At 35.9% G+C, this 16,416-nt stretch overlaps 1 protein-coding gene across 1 annotated transcript; it reads right to left on the bottom strand.

Annotated features, from left to right (window-relative positions):
- LOC135231662 (olfactory receptor 8K5-like) lies at positions 1-1,444 on the bottom strand. The gene has a single exon (XM_064288086.1). The coding sequence runs from the start codon at positions 1,244-1,246 to the stop codon at positions 320-322; it is 927 nt and encodes a 308-aa protein (XP_064144156.1). The 5' UTR covers positions 1,247-1,444; the 3' UTR covers positions 1-319.
- Positions 1,445-16,416: the final 14,972 nt, after the last annotated feature.

The following is a 16,416-nucleotide window of genomic DNA, read 5'->3' on the forward strand; positions in this document are numbered from 1 at the left end:
CTCAGTTGAACAAACACATAGTTTACTGAATAGTTGCAGAATAAATATTTCTGTGGGGGAACTATGAGGTTCTAAGTTCTAACGGAATCACATAAGGAAGGAATGAATAGGAAGCAAGCTGTGATGAGGAAGAACTGGTATTTAATTTGGGGTATATATTATGAGAATTAATTTGGATGTATATATAAAGTATTTGTTTCTGCATTTAGTTAGTCTTAGCTCTGGTGCCAAAGAGAATGTTATTCTGCATTGTAGAAATATCATCCAGTGATATCTGCCTCAGAACAGTATCACATTTTGAATACTAAATACAAAGATTTCATGGATTCTTAATGATCCTGTGGAAGGCATTTTTTACCTCTTTGTTCCTTAAGCTGTAGATCAAGGGGTTAAGCATGGGAATGACTAAAGTGTAAAACACTGAGGCCATTTTGTCAGTTTCAAATGAATGAGCAGATTTGGGCTGCAAATACATGAAGAGTAGGGTCCCATAGAACACAACCACCACTGTCAGATGAGAACCGCATGTGGAGAAAGCTTTTCTCCTGCCCTCAGCAGAATGCATTCGAAATACGGCTAACAGAATCAGCAGGTAGGACAGCAGGACAACCAACAAGGTGGAAATCAGATTAAATGCTGAAAACATTATGATCAACAGCTGTACCTCTTGTGCATTTGAGCAGAGCATAGGTATCAGGGGGACATCATCACAGTAGAAATGACTGATGACATTAGAGCCACAGAAGGTCAAAGTGAAAATCTTAATGGTGAACATAAGGGACTGAAATGTACTATAGAGGTATGGAATACCCACAAGCACATGGCAACGTCTTGGGGACATGATAACATCGTACAGCAGAGGGTTACAGATGGCCACGTAGCGATCATAGGCCATGACCGACAAGATGAAAAACTCACTGATAATGAACAAAAGGAAGAAAGCCAGCTGTGTGGCACATTCATAATAGGAAATGATATTTTGATTCACAACAAAATTTACCAGCATCTTGGGACAAATGACGGTAGAATTACCAAGATCAATGAAGGCCAGGTGTCTGATGAAAAAATACATAGGCGTGTGTAGGCGGGAGTCCACCTTGGTCAGGATGATCAGGCCTAGGTTTCCCATCACTGTGATCATGTAGATGAGGAGGAAGACCCCCAAAAGGGGCAGCTGCATTTCAGGGTGCCTTGTGACTCCAATAAGAATGAATTCAGTCATCGCTGTTAGGTTCTTTTGGTCCATTTAGTTCAGTTATCTTTTCGGGAAAAAAAAAAAAAGAGGGGTTGGTATTATCTTTCACACAGCACCAACTAAACAACAGAAGGCAAGAAGTCTACCATTCTACCACTGAGCCACCGATGCTCTCTTCCTTCATATGTGTGGTGAAAAAACATTAATTCCTATGTCTTATTTTAAAGTTAAAATAATCTTTAGAATCTCCATCCGAAAATATGAGGAATTCATATAAAACACATTATTTATTGATACAGCATAGATTAAGTTCTAAATTGGGTCAACATAATTTGTTATTTATATTCATTAGTAATAAACACATAGTTTTGCTACTGTAGAAATATTATATTTTATTTTATTTACACAATGCAACAGCAGTATATTGACAGAGAACTGCCAGAAATTCAGGCCAGCCTCAGAAGAGGACGTGTAACCAGGGATATCATTGCTGATGTCAGATGGATCCTGGCTGAAAGCAGAGAATACCAGAAGGATGTTTACCTGAGTTTTATCGACTATGCAAAAGCATTCGACAGTGTGGATCATAACAAATTATGGATAACATTGCAAAGAATGGGAATTCCAGAACACTTAATTGTGCTCATGAGGTCCCTTTACACAGGTCAAGAAGAAGTTGTTCGGACAGAACAAGGGGCCACTGATTGGTTTAATGTCAGGAAAGGTGTGCGTCAGGGTTGTGTTCTTTCACCATACTTATTCAATCTGTATGCTGAGCAAATAATAGGAGAAGAAGAATGGGACATCAGGATTGGGGGAAGACTCATTAACAACCTGCGTTATGCAGATGTCACAACCTTGCTTGCTCAAAGTGAAGAGGACTTGAAGCACTTATTAATGAAGATCAAAGACCACAGCCTTCAGTATGGATTACACCTCAACATAAAGAAAAGAAAAATCCTCACAGCTAGACCAATGAGCAACATCGTGATAAATGGAGAAAAGATTGAAGTTGTCAAGGGTTTAATTTTACTTGGATCCACAATCAACAGCCATGGAAGCAGCAGTCAAGAAATCAAAAGACTCATTGCATTGGGTAAATCTGCTGCAAAGGACCTCTTTAAAGTGTTGAAGAGCAAAGATGTCACCTTGAAGACTAAGGTGCACCTGACCCAAGCCATGGTATTTTCAATCAAATCATATGCATGTGAAAGCTGGACAATGGATAAGGAAGACCGAAGAAGAATTGACGCCTTTGATTTGTGGTGTTGGTGAAGAATATTGAATATACCATGGACTGCCAAAAGAACGAACAAATCTGTCCTAGAAGAAGTACAACCAGAATGCTCCTTAGAAGCAAGGATGGTGAGACTGCGTCTTGTATACTTTGGACACGTTGTCAGGAGGGATCAGCCCCTGGAGAAGGACATCATGCTTGGCAGTGTACAGGGTCAGTGGAAAGGAGGAAGACCCTCAAAGAGGTGGATTAACACAGTGGCTGTAACAACGAGCTCAAGCATAAGAACGATTGTAAGAATGGCTCAGAGCCAGGCAATGTTTAGTTCTGTTGTGCACAGGGTTGCTATGAGTTGGAACTGACTCGAGGGCATCTAACAACAACAGCAACAATCATTTTACTTTAGGACACTTCTGTTTTTGTCTGAGAATATTTGTAAGATGTTGACATTCTTAAAGAAAGTGAAAGAGATAACATGAAATTAATGAAACTTAAGTTTTTTGGCCCCTTATTTGCTCTGGGCCCTTCCAAGACCTTCAGCAAGACCTTAGCAATGCATTCACATAAGCGATGTATCTTCATTAGTGTAGTTAAAGTAGAATATTTTAACCATTACCAGTTAATGGCACATTCACTTGCCATTTCAATCTCCTCTCCATTATACTTCACAAAATGTCAGTAGGCATTTCTAGGGTCAAAATGAATGGGAACTGAGTTAATGATACTTTGTTTGAGGCTGAGAAGACCTATCTTTACACTGACATGGATAATTTAATAATGTTTTCATTCTGGTGTTAGGACAGCTTCTAAGAACATGTCTAGCACCCAGTTTGCTGAAACGTGTCTTTAATTTAAGAAAGTTTATATTTCTACATTTAATAATATTTGTCATTAAGGTCAGTTTGTTTATAATCTAATTTTGTTTCTATTTCCTTTCCATTTAAGTAATTATGTATATTTCTGTCTCAGTATTTATAAGTGTATTTGTTGTTTTAATGAAAATCTTCAAATTTATATAAGCTTCAAGACACAGAAGACCTGGATCCACTCCTGTTAAATTGATGGTTTATATCAGTGTTTGGAGATTTGGACTATTTAAAATGTATATGATCCATTTCCTCTAACATAATGACGTGGAGATGAGAGGCTCCATAAGGCATTTAGAATATGTACTTTTGAATTTATAACATCATATATTGCAAATTATCAATTTATTTCTGGACCTCTACAATTGAGAATTCATAGGGTAAAGGACTGTGATTTCCAAGTGTCTTAGTGATAACACCAGTCCCTTCATTTTATAAAATTTTACAAAGAAAGTCATTTAGTCAAAATGGGAATGCCCTGAATTGAAGTTAATGAAGCTTCTTTAGCTTAATCCAGTTGAATTCCCTTTTAACCTCTTCTCAAATTTATTGCCCACTCAAAGAAAACCTAGTATTCTGTAAAGCTTGATTTTTGATTGGAATAGTAAGAAGATTTCCAAATCCTCAGTGACGTAAAATACAGTCTAGAATTATTATAATGTAATAGAATGCCCAGGTTTAGCCTGTGAAACTATCAGGTAGAAATTTATGGGCCCCCGACAAAGTCTTAGAATATGGTGGCATGTAGTAGCTGAAGTCCTGACATAAGCTACAGGGAAATATCTGCTAAGAATAATTTTTTTATCTTGTGGCTGGCTGGAACTTTCAGGAGACGGGTAGTAATTCTAAGAATCTTCTAGTTTTTGGTTCAATTTTTCTACCCTGATCCAGGAGGTGGGGGGGGGCAATTCTGGAGATTGTGAATCACCTTCACCCCTTCTTCCTAGAAAAGGTTTTCTGCTGTTTCTGCACTTAGCTTCACACTCCCTTCTAGGTCTTTCCTCCCCCACAGCATTTAAAAACTTTATCTCAAATTTGCTACATCACAAGTCCTGATATCATAGGTAATTACTGTAGAATTCTAGCCTGAGCAAAGAAATTCAAATTTCTAGTTCCATCCTACTGTCTTTAATTCTTCAGTGTTCTCTAAGAATTATTCTAGTGTGTATTGAGTCTGTTAACATGTTCAGTGTCATTTACTACCTCCCTCTTAAGATATCTGGATTTTTTTGACCCAGCTCATTCTCCTTTATGGAAAAGAATATCTCTGATTTGTTCTGGACATCTAAATGTGTACATTTTAAATATCTATGGGTAGGGATCATCATTGAAGCAGGCAGAATATAGAAGTTTGTAAATGCATAAATGATTTTTCAATCCTGAGACATGATAATATCAGGTAGGAATATTTTAGGTGCAGGGAGTTCTTCATACACTGTAATGATTAAAAATCATGCTATTTGCCAGTCTATGTCATCAGTTTGTAATGCTCATTCTGAAAAACCTGTAATAAACAACTAGTATGGAACAAAAATAAACATCATTATCATGATTGACAACAACAAAAATGGTATGTGTTCATGGGAAATTCCTATGTAAAAATCAGATGAACATGGTGTACTCTTTTACTAACAATATGCATTATTTAGCAAATATTTCATTGGGCAAACTTGCACTAAAAGAATATTTATCAAATATTGTTTTTTTTATCATATTTAAACTAGAAAAAATATTTCCTTTTGAGAAATTCCAGTGTATCTTGGTGTTCTATGCTGTATCTGCCATCCTAACCTTAATTTGCTGTTGCTGTGTGTTGCTGCTGAGTTGGCTAGAACTTATGCTGACCCCATGTATAACAGAATGAAATGATGTCCATTCCTGTGCCATCTTCACGATCGTTGGTATGTTTGAGCCTATTGTCTTGCCTACTGTGTCAGTCTATCCCATTGAAGTGTCCATCTACTTTGCCATCCAATTGGCCCCCTACTTTACCAAATAAGATGTCCTTTTCTAGGAATTCTTTCCTGTTTATATATCCAAGGGATACATAACCATAAAAGATTATATTAAACTGGTGATGAAATTTTGACATATTTCTAACTCTCTCTTCATTTGCAGTAATCGAAGGCCATAATTGTCTTCCACAAATTAAATAGAGCTGGGGCACACTCTTAATTTATAGGTTTTAATGTCCTAAAAACAACACAGAGCTCCATGGAATTCTAATTAACAAAAGAGAAAAATGAATGTTTTTGGTGAAGTTAAAGGGGTAATTTGTGAGTGGCCGTAATAGTGTCTGCAGTTACGAGTCAGGAGTCATAGTCAAAATCCACATGACAGTCGGAATCAAAGACAATTCTTATCCACTTACCTTGAGTAAAGTATCAGATTTTCTTTTCTCAAATGATTCTTTTGTTTTCTTTGGTAGGAAGAATTTATGATTCCCCTCCCCTTTCTGATGTTCCCTGAGGAATTAGCCTATATTTCAGTAGTTGTGCCCAAATCATCTTGAAGGGATTTAAAAAAATATCTTGATGTGTCTACTCATTATCTAGCACATCCTGCAATTTCCCCAGTGAGAAAATAAGGGGTAATTCAGTGAAAGAAACAAAACAAAAGTGATCTATATAGTCCCATGGAAGCTACATAATGTGAAGGTACTCACTCGCATACACAGCCAGGAATTATAGACAGAACAGAAAACAAAATTAGATGTCAACTCAATCCAAGTAGAACTGAAGTGTTGTGAAGTTATGATGAAATAGTTGATTCCAGTATCACCCTGACTTTGGGTTTTTTTCTTTGAATTCATTATTCAAGAAAAATAGGGAGTAAATATTGTGTTATAAATATATCATTTAACTCATACGTGTATTAAATCCATCATTTAACCGATATTTTTAACTCCTATTATTCCCATATTTCAGAGGACATCCAGCTTAGTTAAAATATGTAAACCTTGTGCTACTTTCCAGGGTACCTGACAAGGTCGATTGTGATGGTTTTTGCTTATGTTTTTATAGTTCCTTGGAAAAACAGACCATTGCAACTTCCTGCTTTGTCATACTCACTGGCTTCTCTTTAGGCATAAAATTTTTAAGAGCAAAAAATGAGACAATACGTAAAAAAATACAACCAGATTACAAAAAATACTGAGCTCTGCTCTAAGGATTTATTGAACTTATTTAGTTGTTCAGCTGAGGTTACTCAGGTCATTCACTATTTCAACAAAAAAATAATGGCTAATCAATACTGTCTTGAATTTTTTTGATTTATTGTATATTTCTGGGGAGAGAATAAGATACTACCCTGAAATCATGCTGTTTCTCCACTGCTCTGGCCTCCTTCTTCCACTGCAAGAGAGACACAATAAAATTCCTTTTATTCCTCCACAGAGCGTTTTCACTTTTTTTTTTTAACCCTGTTGTGGATTGAATTGTATCCCCCCAAACTATGTGTTGTAATTCCTAACCTCTACACATGTGGCTATGATCTCATCTGGGAAAAGGGTTTTCTTATGTTAAGGAGGTCATATGAGTGTAAGATATGTTTCAGGGAAATCCTTTTGGGACACAAAAAGAGAGGGTTAGGCACAGAGCAACCCATCCCCTTTGCCTTACAGCTGATTCCAACTCATAGTAACCCTATAGGACAGAGTAGAACTGACCCACAGGGTTTCCAAGATGGTAAATCTTTAAAGAAGTGGACTTCCACATCTTTCTCTCACAGAGAGGCTGGTGTATTTCAACCACCAAGTGAACTTTCAGTTAGAAGCTGAGCACTTAACTACTGCACCACTGGTCCTCTTTGGCACAAAGCAAGCAAACAAATGGAGAGGAAGATACATACTGCATAAAGATGGCCAAGGAACCAAGGGACGGAAGCTGAGAAGAGACAAGGACCCAGAGCCAGCACAGAGAGAAAACCTTCACTTTGATCCAGTCCCCAGAATTAGGACTTCTAGCCTCCTAAACTGTGAGAGGAGACCTGGTGGAACAGTGGTTAAGAGCTCAGCCACTAATCAAAAATGTCCGAAGTTAGAATCTACCAGCTGCTCCTTGGGAACCCTATGGAAAGTTTTACTCTGCCCTGTAGGGTCACTAGGAGTCAGAATTGACTTGATGACAACAAGTTTGGTTTTGCTTTTGGTAAACCATGAGAAAATATATTTATTTCATTAATTCTACTCACTCGTATTTCTGGTACAGCAACACTAGATAACTAAGACATACCTGAGTTTTTCTAGTCATGAAGCAAAATATTCAAGATTTATGTCATGCAGAAAATGGTTGCTACGCATCTAATAAGGTTATACTTTCCATCTTAAATTAGATAAGGGAATAAAGATTTCCAGTCAAAATGCACTCAGGATTATATTCCCTTCAATTATGCAGCAATAAGAATAGGTTACTCCCAGAAGAAACTAGAAAATTGCAAGGTATATAGGAAACAAGAGTATTCAGACATTGGACAACAAGTAGAATAGGAGTGTCATTTCTACAAGAAAAGAAGAAGGAAGGTGAATCTCATGATATTCCTGGCTAAATGAACTAAGACGCTTTCTCACCTGATAATTGTCTTTGAGAAATTTTACATCTCTTTGTAAACTATAGGAAAGTAATAGTTTAGTTTTCTACCCACATGTTGGACTGGTTCTCACTACATAACTTATGCTGTTCCTTATGTTTCCATGTGTAATCAATTATCTGAAGGGAAAATTAGAAATATAGACGAATAATGTAGAAATAGGAGAACAAACTGTTGTTCATTTAGATACAGAACTAAGTGGAAGTTTGAAAGAACTAACTGAATGTAAGCTTGTAAATTGCTTGACTATGGCAATAATTCCTTTAGTCATGGGTACTACACATTCTTAGGTTTGGAGATACAGTTTAAGATTGCAAATGGTATTAGATGAATAGTATTAAAATTAAAAGATTCACTGTCATAAATCCAGCAAGTTATCCCTTCCCTATCCAAAGAACTAACAGAAATTAGCAAAATGACTTTACAAAATAGACTAGTTTTAGTGATATGTTGACCTCACAAAGATGCGTTTGTACTTTGATTGTGTTACAAAATAGACTAGCTTTAGTGTTTTTTTTTTTTTAGTTATATGTTGACCTCACAAAGATGTGTTTGCACTTTGATTGTGTTACAATGCTATGTATACAAAGTGTAGTAACAGCTGACACCCATGAACAAAAAAAGCTGCTAAATCAAAGAAAATAAAACCTGAAACACCATGGGATTTATCTCCTGTCTGAATTTTGTTTTCTGGGATCTTTGACTCAGAGGAATTTTTCAAACCTTGACTATTGTCCTCTTAGTCATTCATTAAAAAAAAAAAAAAACCTTTGCCATCAAGTCGATTCCAATTCATAGTGACCCTATAGGACAAAGTAAAACTGCCCCATAGAGTTTCCAAGGAGCACCTGTTAGATTCGAACAGCTGATGTTTTGGTTAGCAGCCATAGCACTTAACTACTATGCCACCAGGGTTTCCTTTCATTACAAAAGCCTTCCTAAAATGTATAACATCAAGGGTCAATTTTAGCCAATTACACAACAAATGATATCCACCATCCTCATTCTGCAGGATCAGACTTTCAACTATATTAATGGAGATTTCTACTAAACAGTGATCAAAATTTTTGACCAAGCTCTCAGGATTTCTGAGAGCATGACCAAGAGGAGGGGCTGTTAAATATAAGGAAATCGAGGCCCAGATGGACACAATTATTTAGCCTTCACAAACCCCTCTTTATAAGAAGGCACATGTTAACCATAAATTCATTCAGTTTATCTTGTGAAAATAATTTCACTGAAAAGTAAATTAATCTTTGCCCTGATTTCCTGAGAAGATAATTATAAACCTTTGGAGTTTCCTGAGTAATTGAGATATCTTGGCCAGGTCACAAAGCCTACCTGGCAAACTCAGGAAGGACAGATAGGATGATTTAAATATTAAGGTTAGAGAAACATATGGTCCTTCACATTGGGACACTGTTTGGAATGATGAACCACTGTTTAATATGCATGTAGAAACCCTTTTAAACCTTGAGAAGTTGGTGAGAAGAATTTATCTGAACACGAAAAATCAGCCTCACATGACTAAATTGAGAAATGAAAAACAAAACAAAAAAATGCTCCCAATGTTCTATTTCTTGAATATGGATGGTTCCTAATCAGAACTTAGTTCTCCCTAAATTTTTGCAAACTTCTCTACTGGAGGCATTGCACATGAATGCCCATTTGGAAACAGAAATAAGACGATAATGTTTTTAAAGAAATATTGGTAGGGACACATTCCTAAAGCTGCTGAGCAAATGGCTTCCCAGTGTCCTATTTGTTTTCAATTTAATTCTAAGAAAACTTTTAAAGCTCCACTTGGTATAATTCCTTTGCCTTCAGAACCAATGCTTAAAGGGTAAATGGATTCTATTCAGCTTCCACTCTTAAATAATTATAAGTTTGTATTAGAAATAATTTATATATTTTTTCACTGGGTAAAAGCTTTCCTGCGTCATCAAGCTACTGCCACTTTTTTGGGCAAGAAACTTCTTAAAAATATTAACCCCATTTGAAGAGCCCCAAAGGTCCTTTGTACTAACCAAGACACCCACTTGACTGGACAAATAATTGTGGGATATATAAAGCTTTCCCCATTTTCCAAAGACTTCATTTTCCTTTTATAATAAAAACCCAACTAGCAAAACTTTCCAAATCTTTACAGATAACTTGAAGAAAAGTATTGCCTCTGGTCCTTTTTAAGTTGAGAATTACTCCATTTGAAATTAGTAAATTAACTCATCTTGAAATTATTACTTGGGGGGGGGTCTATGGCCCACCCTTATTTGGCAACTTGCTCTGAATCAAATTTAACTCAATCTGGATGTTCCAATATTGCAAGTCCTTTATTCAGTACTCTAGGGAATACTGCTCACAACTTAAAAATGCTTTTTATGATCAGAAATCAAAAGTGTCTGAGCTACTCACTATTCAGCCTAGAGATTATGTCTATTGGAAAAAAAATTAAAATACTCTATCAAACCTCAGTAAATAGAGTTTTATCTAGTACTCCAGATTATTGGAGGTTAAAACTTTGATCCATCTCTCCAAATTGAAGAATACTCTAGTTCCCACCTGGATTCTTTCATCAAACAAAAGATCAAAATTAAATTTCAGACATTCTATCACCAAAAAACAGATGACACCTGGTGTTCACAGCTTCTCTCAAGACTCTGGACCACAACTGTACCCTACTAGTGCCTGACCCATAATTTCTCATGTCATACATTAACTATTTAGCTATATTCTTTACCCTTAGAGTGACCCTGTCAGTTATTGCTCTATTTTTAAAGTTTTGGAAGCATTACTTTTTATTTTAATTAATTAAGTCAAGCCTTTATACCCAGTTTAAAACTAGAATCAGTACTATGTTTGTATGTTCTTACTACACTAGTTATTTTCACTGTAATTGTTTACATGGTTTATAGTCACTTAGATCTATGATTATAACTATGGGTGTTTACTTTGTGATAGCTAAAATCTACTCTCTAATTGGTTTAGTATATTACTTTTAGGCAGTCTTTCTTCAGTATGAGGCTTATATCTGTTATAAGACTATTATGTCTCCTGATCGCCTTTAATGGTTGCCATAACAATGCCTTTGTGAGATTGGGTCAGGCAATGACTAGAGCTGCCAGCTTAATGGACTGTTGGATATGCCATCCTCCCCCACAAACTGTACATGAGAATTCAAATACTTTAACATTACCCATTTTCATCTATAACCATATACCTGTTGCCGATGTCAATATGAGTACCATAGAAGGATGAGCCATCTGTGCCAGGTAATGGGATCTCTCTAATTCCTCTATTTACCCTTCTGTGCTCTGTTTTTATCTTACCCAAGTATTTATTTGTCGTGGTATAGTTTATGGTAATGAATGTCCTTTCATTTTTTTCCATAACAATAGGTTTATACTGCCTTAGTAGATTTTTGTAATTATCAGAATTCAGGGGTCCCAGTTTAGTCCCATTTTAAGGAAAGATCTAGGTTAGAAAGCTTGTCTATTTGTAATAACTTCCATACTGAACAATGACTTGCAAAAGCAAATCAGACTATTCCCTTTCCCTTTTCCCGAATGAGAACAGGAGTAATGTGTGCCTCTTGTGGGTACATGTTTCTGTGTGGAGGATCAAACTGTCTAGAGAAAAATTCTAATGTTAAACTTTTATTTCATCTTACTTTGTTTACATGGATGGAGTATGAATAGCCAATGTGCCTTTGGGACCTTAGAATTCCCATGAACCCTCCATTCCTATGATGAAAAATATATTGGATAAATATCTCTACATCTCCAAAGCAGCTCATGCATTTTGATTTTGTTCATTTCTGTAACAGGGCAGATGAGTCCTACATGCTCCTTTAGTTCAAATGAAAGGAGCATGTTATTCCTGTAATTCAACAAGGGGCTGTGAATAAATGCTCTCAACTGTTGAATAATGTACAGCATGTTGATGATGGCTTCAATGGTACGTGATGAAGAATCAGATGGTATCTGGCTCAAAAACAAATATGTATATACATATATAAAAAAAAACCACATAAAATCTCAAAGCACTGAGTTTAATAGGTCCAAAAACAAATAGGCTACCATCAGGGAAACAGAGTCCATGCTGAAGATAGCTTAAGTCTTTACAGAAGAATGATATTAAAGAAATCAAAGGATGTTCAGCTGATCAAAAGAAGGGAATGATATAGAGACCCTAAAACTCTACGAGGTGCTTGGCTGGAGTAAGGAGGCTAAAGTGGAGTAGAGGCCTGGAATCCATTCTGTGTAGAAAACATGTGGAGCCAGAAAACTGAACTGGCTAATAATTATAGAAAGCAAGAGCATTTCTGCCTGTTGTCTGGTATCTAAGGAAATGTTTTCTTTGTAATCAAGTCTAGAACTAATGTTGTCAGTTTATTGCCAGTCAGGCTTCATGTAACCTCTGCTTTTCCAGAAATAAATATTTGCCAAATCTCCTGTAAATCTCCCTCTTCAAAATGCAAGTATAGTCACTAAGCAGTAATTATTTAGCAAAGCACAAATTACCAGCTGGTAACTAGTCAACAAAAAGTCTTTAAACAAATCACTCTAAATATTCCATTCTGGTTACTATTCCTGTACCAATGATGTGTCCATGAAAAACAAATCAGAATTATTCTCAACTCTACTTCTTTCTGTAATAGCATATTAATGACTCCAGGACTGGGATTTAACAGATTCGTTAGTCTCTTGTGCCCAGTGCAAGCTGATTTCGAATTATTTTCTTTGCTTTGGTTTAATAAAGATCTATCTCGATTGGATTTGAGTCTGGTGTCTTTTCCCCTATCATAATCATGAATTTATTTGTTGTGTTAACATGTTGTTATTCCTTCTTTACCCATATAACATTCTCCAAGTTCACTGAAAATATGAATTAGAAAATGCGTCAGTACTTTCTTCTGGTTCTTAAAATAGTTTTCACCATCATGTTCTCCATCAGTTATCACCTATAATAAACCCTATAGTCCTTCCAATTATCCATCATATCTTTCCTTCATTTTTCCTTTTATCATTCTCCACCTTCTGTTTTATTCAATTTTTTCATCCATTCTTACTTTCCTAGCAACTATCTTTGCATTTAAATATGATCAATAGAATCTGCATATAGGACACTAGTAATCTAAGGAGGGCATTAGGTACTGAAGAGTAAAGAAATCAAATCAAATGCTAACAGATCAAAATCATCTAGTGTCCATACATGTTTGATTATAGAATAGATAAATACTTGCCTCAGTCAAATTGCTTGATAAGAGGACAAATAAGTCATTCATAGTGTCAACAGGGACACAAAAACCAAAACCAAACCTCTTTCCTGTCGAGTCCATTCCGACTCATAGGGACCCTATAGGGCATGGTAGAACTGCCCCGTAGAGTTTCCAAGGAAAGCCTGTGGATTTGAACTGCCAGCCTTTTGGTTAACAGACGTTCCTTTTAACCACTGCTCCACCAGGTTTCCAACAAGGACACAGTAAACTCTTTTTCTCCAACTTTGCTTACCCTCTTGATTTAGGTTCAGAAAGTACAAAGAAAATTAGATTCAGAAGATCTCCATCCTTAATAAACACTGACAGAAATAAACATGTAATTTATTGATGTAGAGTGTAGTGAGTGTTCCATTGGGTGAACTATGAGCTCCAATGTAATTACATAAGAAAACATTGAAACAGAAACAAGGAATCTTAGTAAGGACATTCATTACCTTTAAGATAAAAAATATGAGTAATACAAATTTGAATGAATATAAGGGAAACAATCCATATGTCTGTGCTTTATAATTAGTTTCTGCTCTAAAACCAAGAAAATGTAATTATATGTACTAGAAATCTGATCAAATACATTTGCCTATTTAATAATTTATTAGAATAATAATGAATATTAAATACAAAGTTTACAGGGATTTTTAAAGATCCCGTAGAAGGTATTTTTTACCTCTTTGTTCCTTAAGCTGTATATGAAGGAGTTAAGCATAGAGCTGACTAAAGCGTAAAACACAGAAGTAAATTTGTTAGTGGTAAAAGATTAAGCAGATTCAGGGTGCACATACGGAGTTTTAGAGACTCAAAGAATATAACCACCACTTTCAGGTAAGAACCACACGTGGAGAGTCTTTTTTTTTTTCTGCCCTCAGCAGAATTAATTCAAAATATGGTTATCAGAATCAGCATGCAAGACACCAGGACTACCAGGAGCCAGGACAACGAATTAAATGATGGAAACGTTATGATCAATTCTATTTGTAGTTCATTTGAATATAGCAAAGGCATTAAGGGAATATTATCACTGAAGAAATAACTGACAACTTTAGAACCACAGAAGGTCGATGTAAAAATATTACTGTTGACCAAGAGAGACTTAAAGGTACAGAAGAGGTACAGAATGCCTATTAGCACATGACAAAGTGTCTGGGACATGTTAGCATTTTAGAGCAGAGGGTTACAGGTGGCCGCATAGCAGTCACAGCCCATCTAGGCTATAGAGGTCAGTGACAATGTATAAAATGTGGAATGCCATCTTGTATGGCACATTCATAATAGAAAATGGTATTTTGATCTAACACAAAATTTACTAGAACCTTGGGGTAAATAACAGCAGAATTACCAAGACCAGTGAAAACCAGGTGTCTGATAAAAAAATAAATGGGTGTGTGTAAATGGGAGTCCATCTTGGTCAAGGTGATTATGCCCAGGTTGCCCACAACTGTGATGGTGTAGATGACAAGGAAGACACCAAAAAGAGGGAGAAGCATTTCATGTCTCTTTGATACTCCAGTTAAAATGAATTCAGTCAGCACTGCTAGATTCTGTTGTCCCATTTAGCCCAATCTTCTCTTCTTGGGAAGAACCGGAGGTACTGGTTTTAGCTTTCATGTGGTGTTTATCTAAGATGATGATATTTGTAGACACAATGGAGACTTTTTCTTCATACGAGAAAAATGTAAAGTAATTCCACATCTGATTTTAAGCTAAAATAAACTGTCAAAGATAATACTTCCAAAACTGGGGGATCCCTATGAAACCAACTATACAGTGGCATAACATAGGTTCAGCAATGTCTGGACCATATACATCTATAATAAACCATATAGTTGTTAATATACAGATGCTAGCCTTTATAGCCTTTATTTGGAGCCCTGGTGGCATTGTGTTTAAGAGCTCAGCTGCTAACCAAAAGGTTGGCAGCTCTAATCCACCAGTCACTCCTTGGAAATCCTCTGGGACAGTTCTGTTGTATTCTAAAGACTTTATTTTATCTTCCCAATGTCTTCACAGTTTTCTTTAGTACATTTCCAATTTTCTTTGAGAAAACTTGGGGAAAATTAGTGGTTTTAAAGAGATAGGCAGAGAAAATATGAAGCTATAGTGAAGATATGTTTTTGGGTTTCTCATTTGCACCGGCCTCTTCAAAGGCTTTGGGTCAGCTTTTAACAATACAGTCACAGAGTGATACATCTTTGTAGCACTGGGAAATTAAGATATTTTAACCATGATCAGTTAAGGCCACTCTGTCTCTTTCCATCCTGTCTTCAGCTGTATTGCACCTCACCTACTGTCAGGCTGCATCAGAGTGTTTGCAGGCATTTCTGGACTCTGACTAAGAGGAAATTGAAATCATAAGAATTTATTTGATATGTGGTGGTTACATTTGACTGGTTAAAATCAATGGCATGTATAATTAAATAATGCTATTTGTCCTGGTGTTGAAGTGGCTTCCAAGAACATTCTTAACACCTCATATTTTTGGAAGTGTCTGCACATTACTAATATCTTTTTTTATATATGAATATTGTATTATTTGTGACACAGTTTTAAAAAACTGAAATATCTTTTATTATTTTTCCTTTTCTAACAATTCACATTTAAGGCTCAATTTACACTTATAGTTTCATTTCTTTTCCTTTTTTAAGATTTATGATTTTTCTAAGCTTCAAAACCCACAAGATCTCGATCCATTACTACTAAAGTCTATGATTTATATCATCATTCAAAGATTTTGAATATTTACATCTATGTGCTTTATTTTCTTTAATATTACCATGATGGTGGGAAATACATTGCATTTAAAATATGTACACATTTCTGGAATCATATATTTGAATTGCCTGTTTTTAGAAATATACAATGGAAAAATTAAATAGTATACTGCTGTGATTTTCAGCTACTTCAGTGATAAGCCCTGTTCCTTCCATTTCATAGAGTTTAACAAGGAAAAGCAGTAAATCAAAGTTACCATATGTTTACCCAAATTACTCCTGCCTTGTATGTTTGTTTGCAAGCCAGATCTCACCCCTCCATGAGGTGTTTTCATAATCTAAAAAAACTTTTTCACAGCAATATATGGAAAAAATGGCATAGCAGCACTTACGAAAATAACTCCTGGGGGAGGGCCCAGCTGGCAAACAAATTTAGAAGGCATGGATTAATTGGGTAAAAACACTGCAACTGCCATGATTGGAGCTAATGAAGCTTTTGTAGCCTAATCAACTTAGATTCCCTTATAATCTCCTCTCATATTCAGGGT

This window comes from Loxodonta africana, chromosome 7 (assembly GCF_030014295.1).
Source record: "Loxodonta africana isolate mLoxAfr1 chromosome 7, mLoxAfr1.hap2, whole genome shotgun sequence".
Classification (NCBI taxonomy): domain Eukaryota; kingdom Metazoa; phylum Chordata; class Mammalia; order Proboscidea; family Elephantidae; genus Loxodonta; species Loxodonta africana.

Bases quoted from the DNA above. Each gene is read 5' to 3' on its own strand.
- LOC135231662 (XM_064288086.1), bottom strand. From the start codon at position 1,246: ATGGACCAAAAGAACCTAACAGCGATGACTGAATTCATTCTTATTGGA.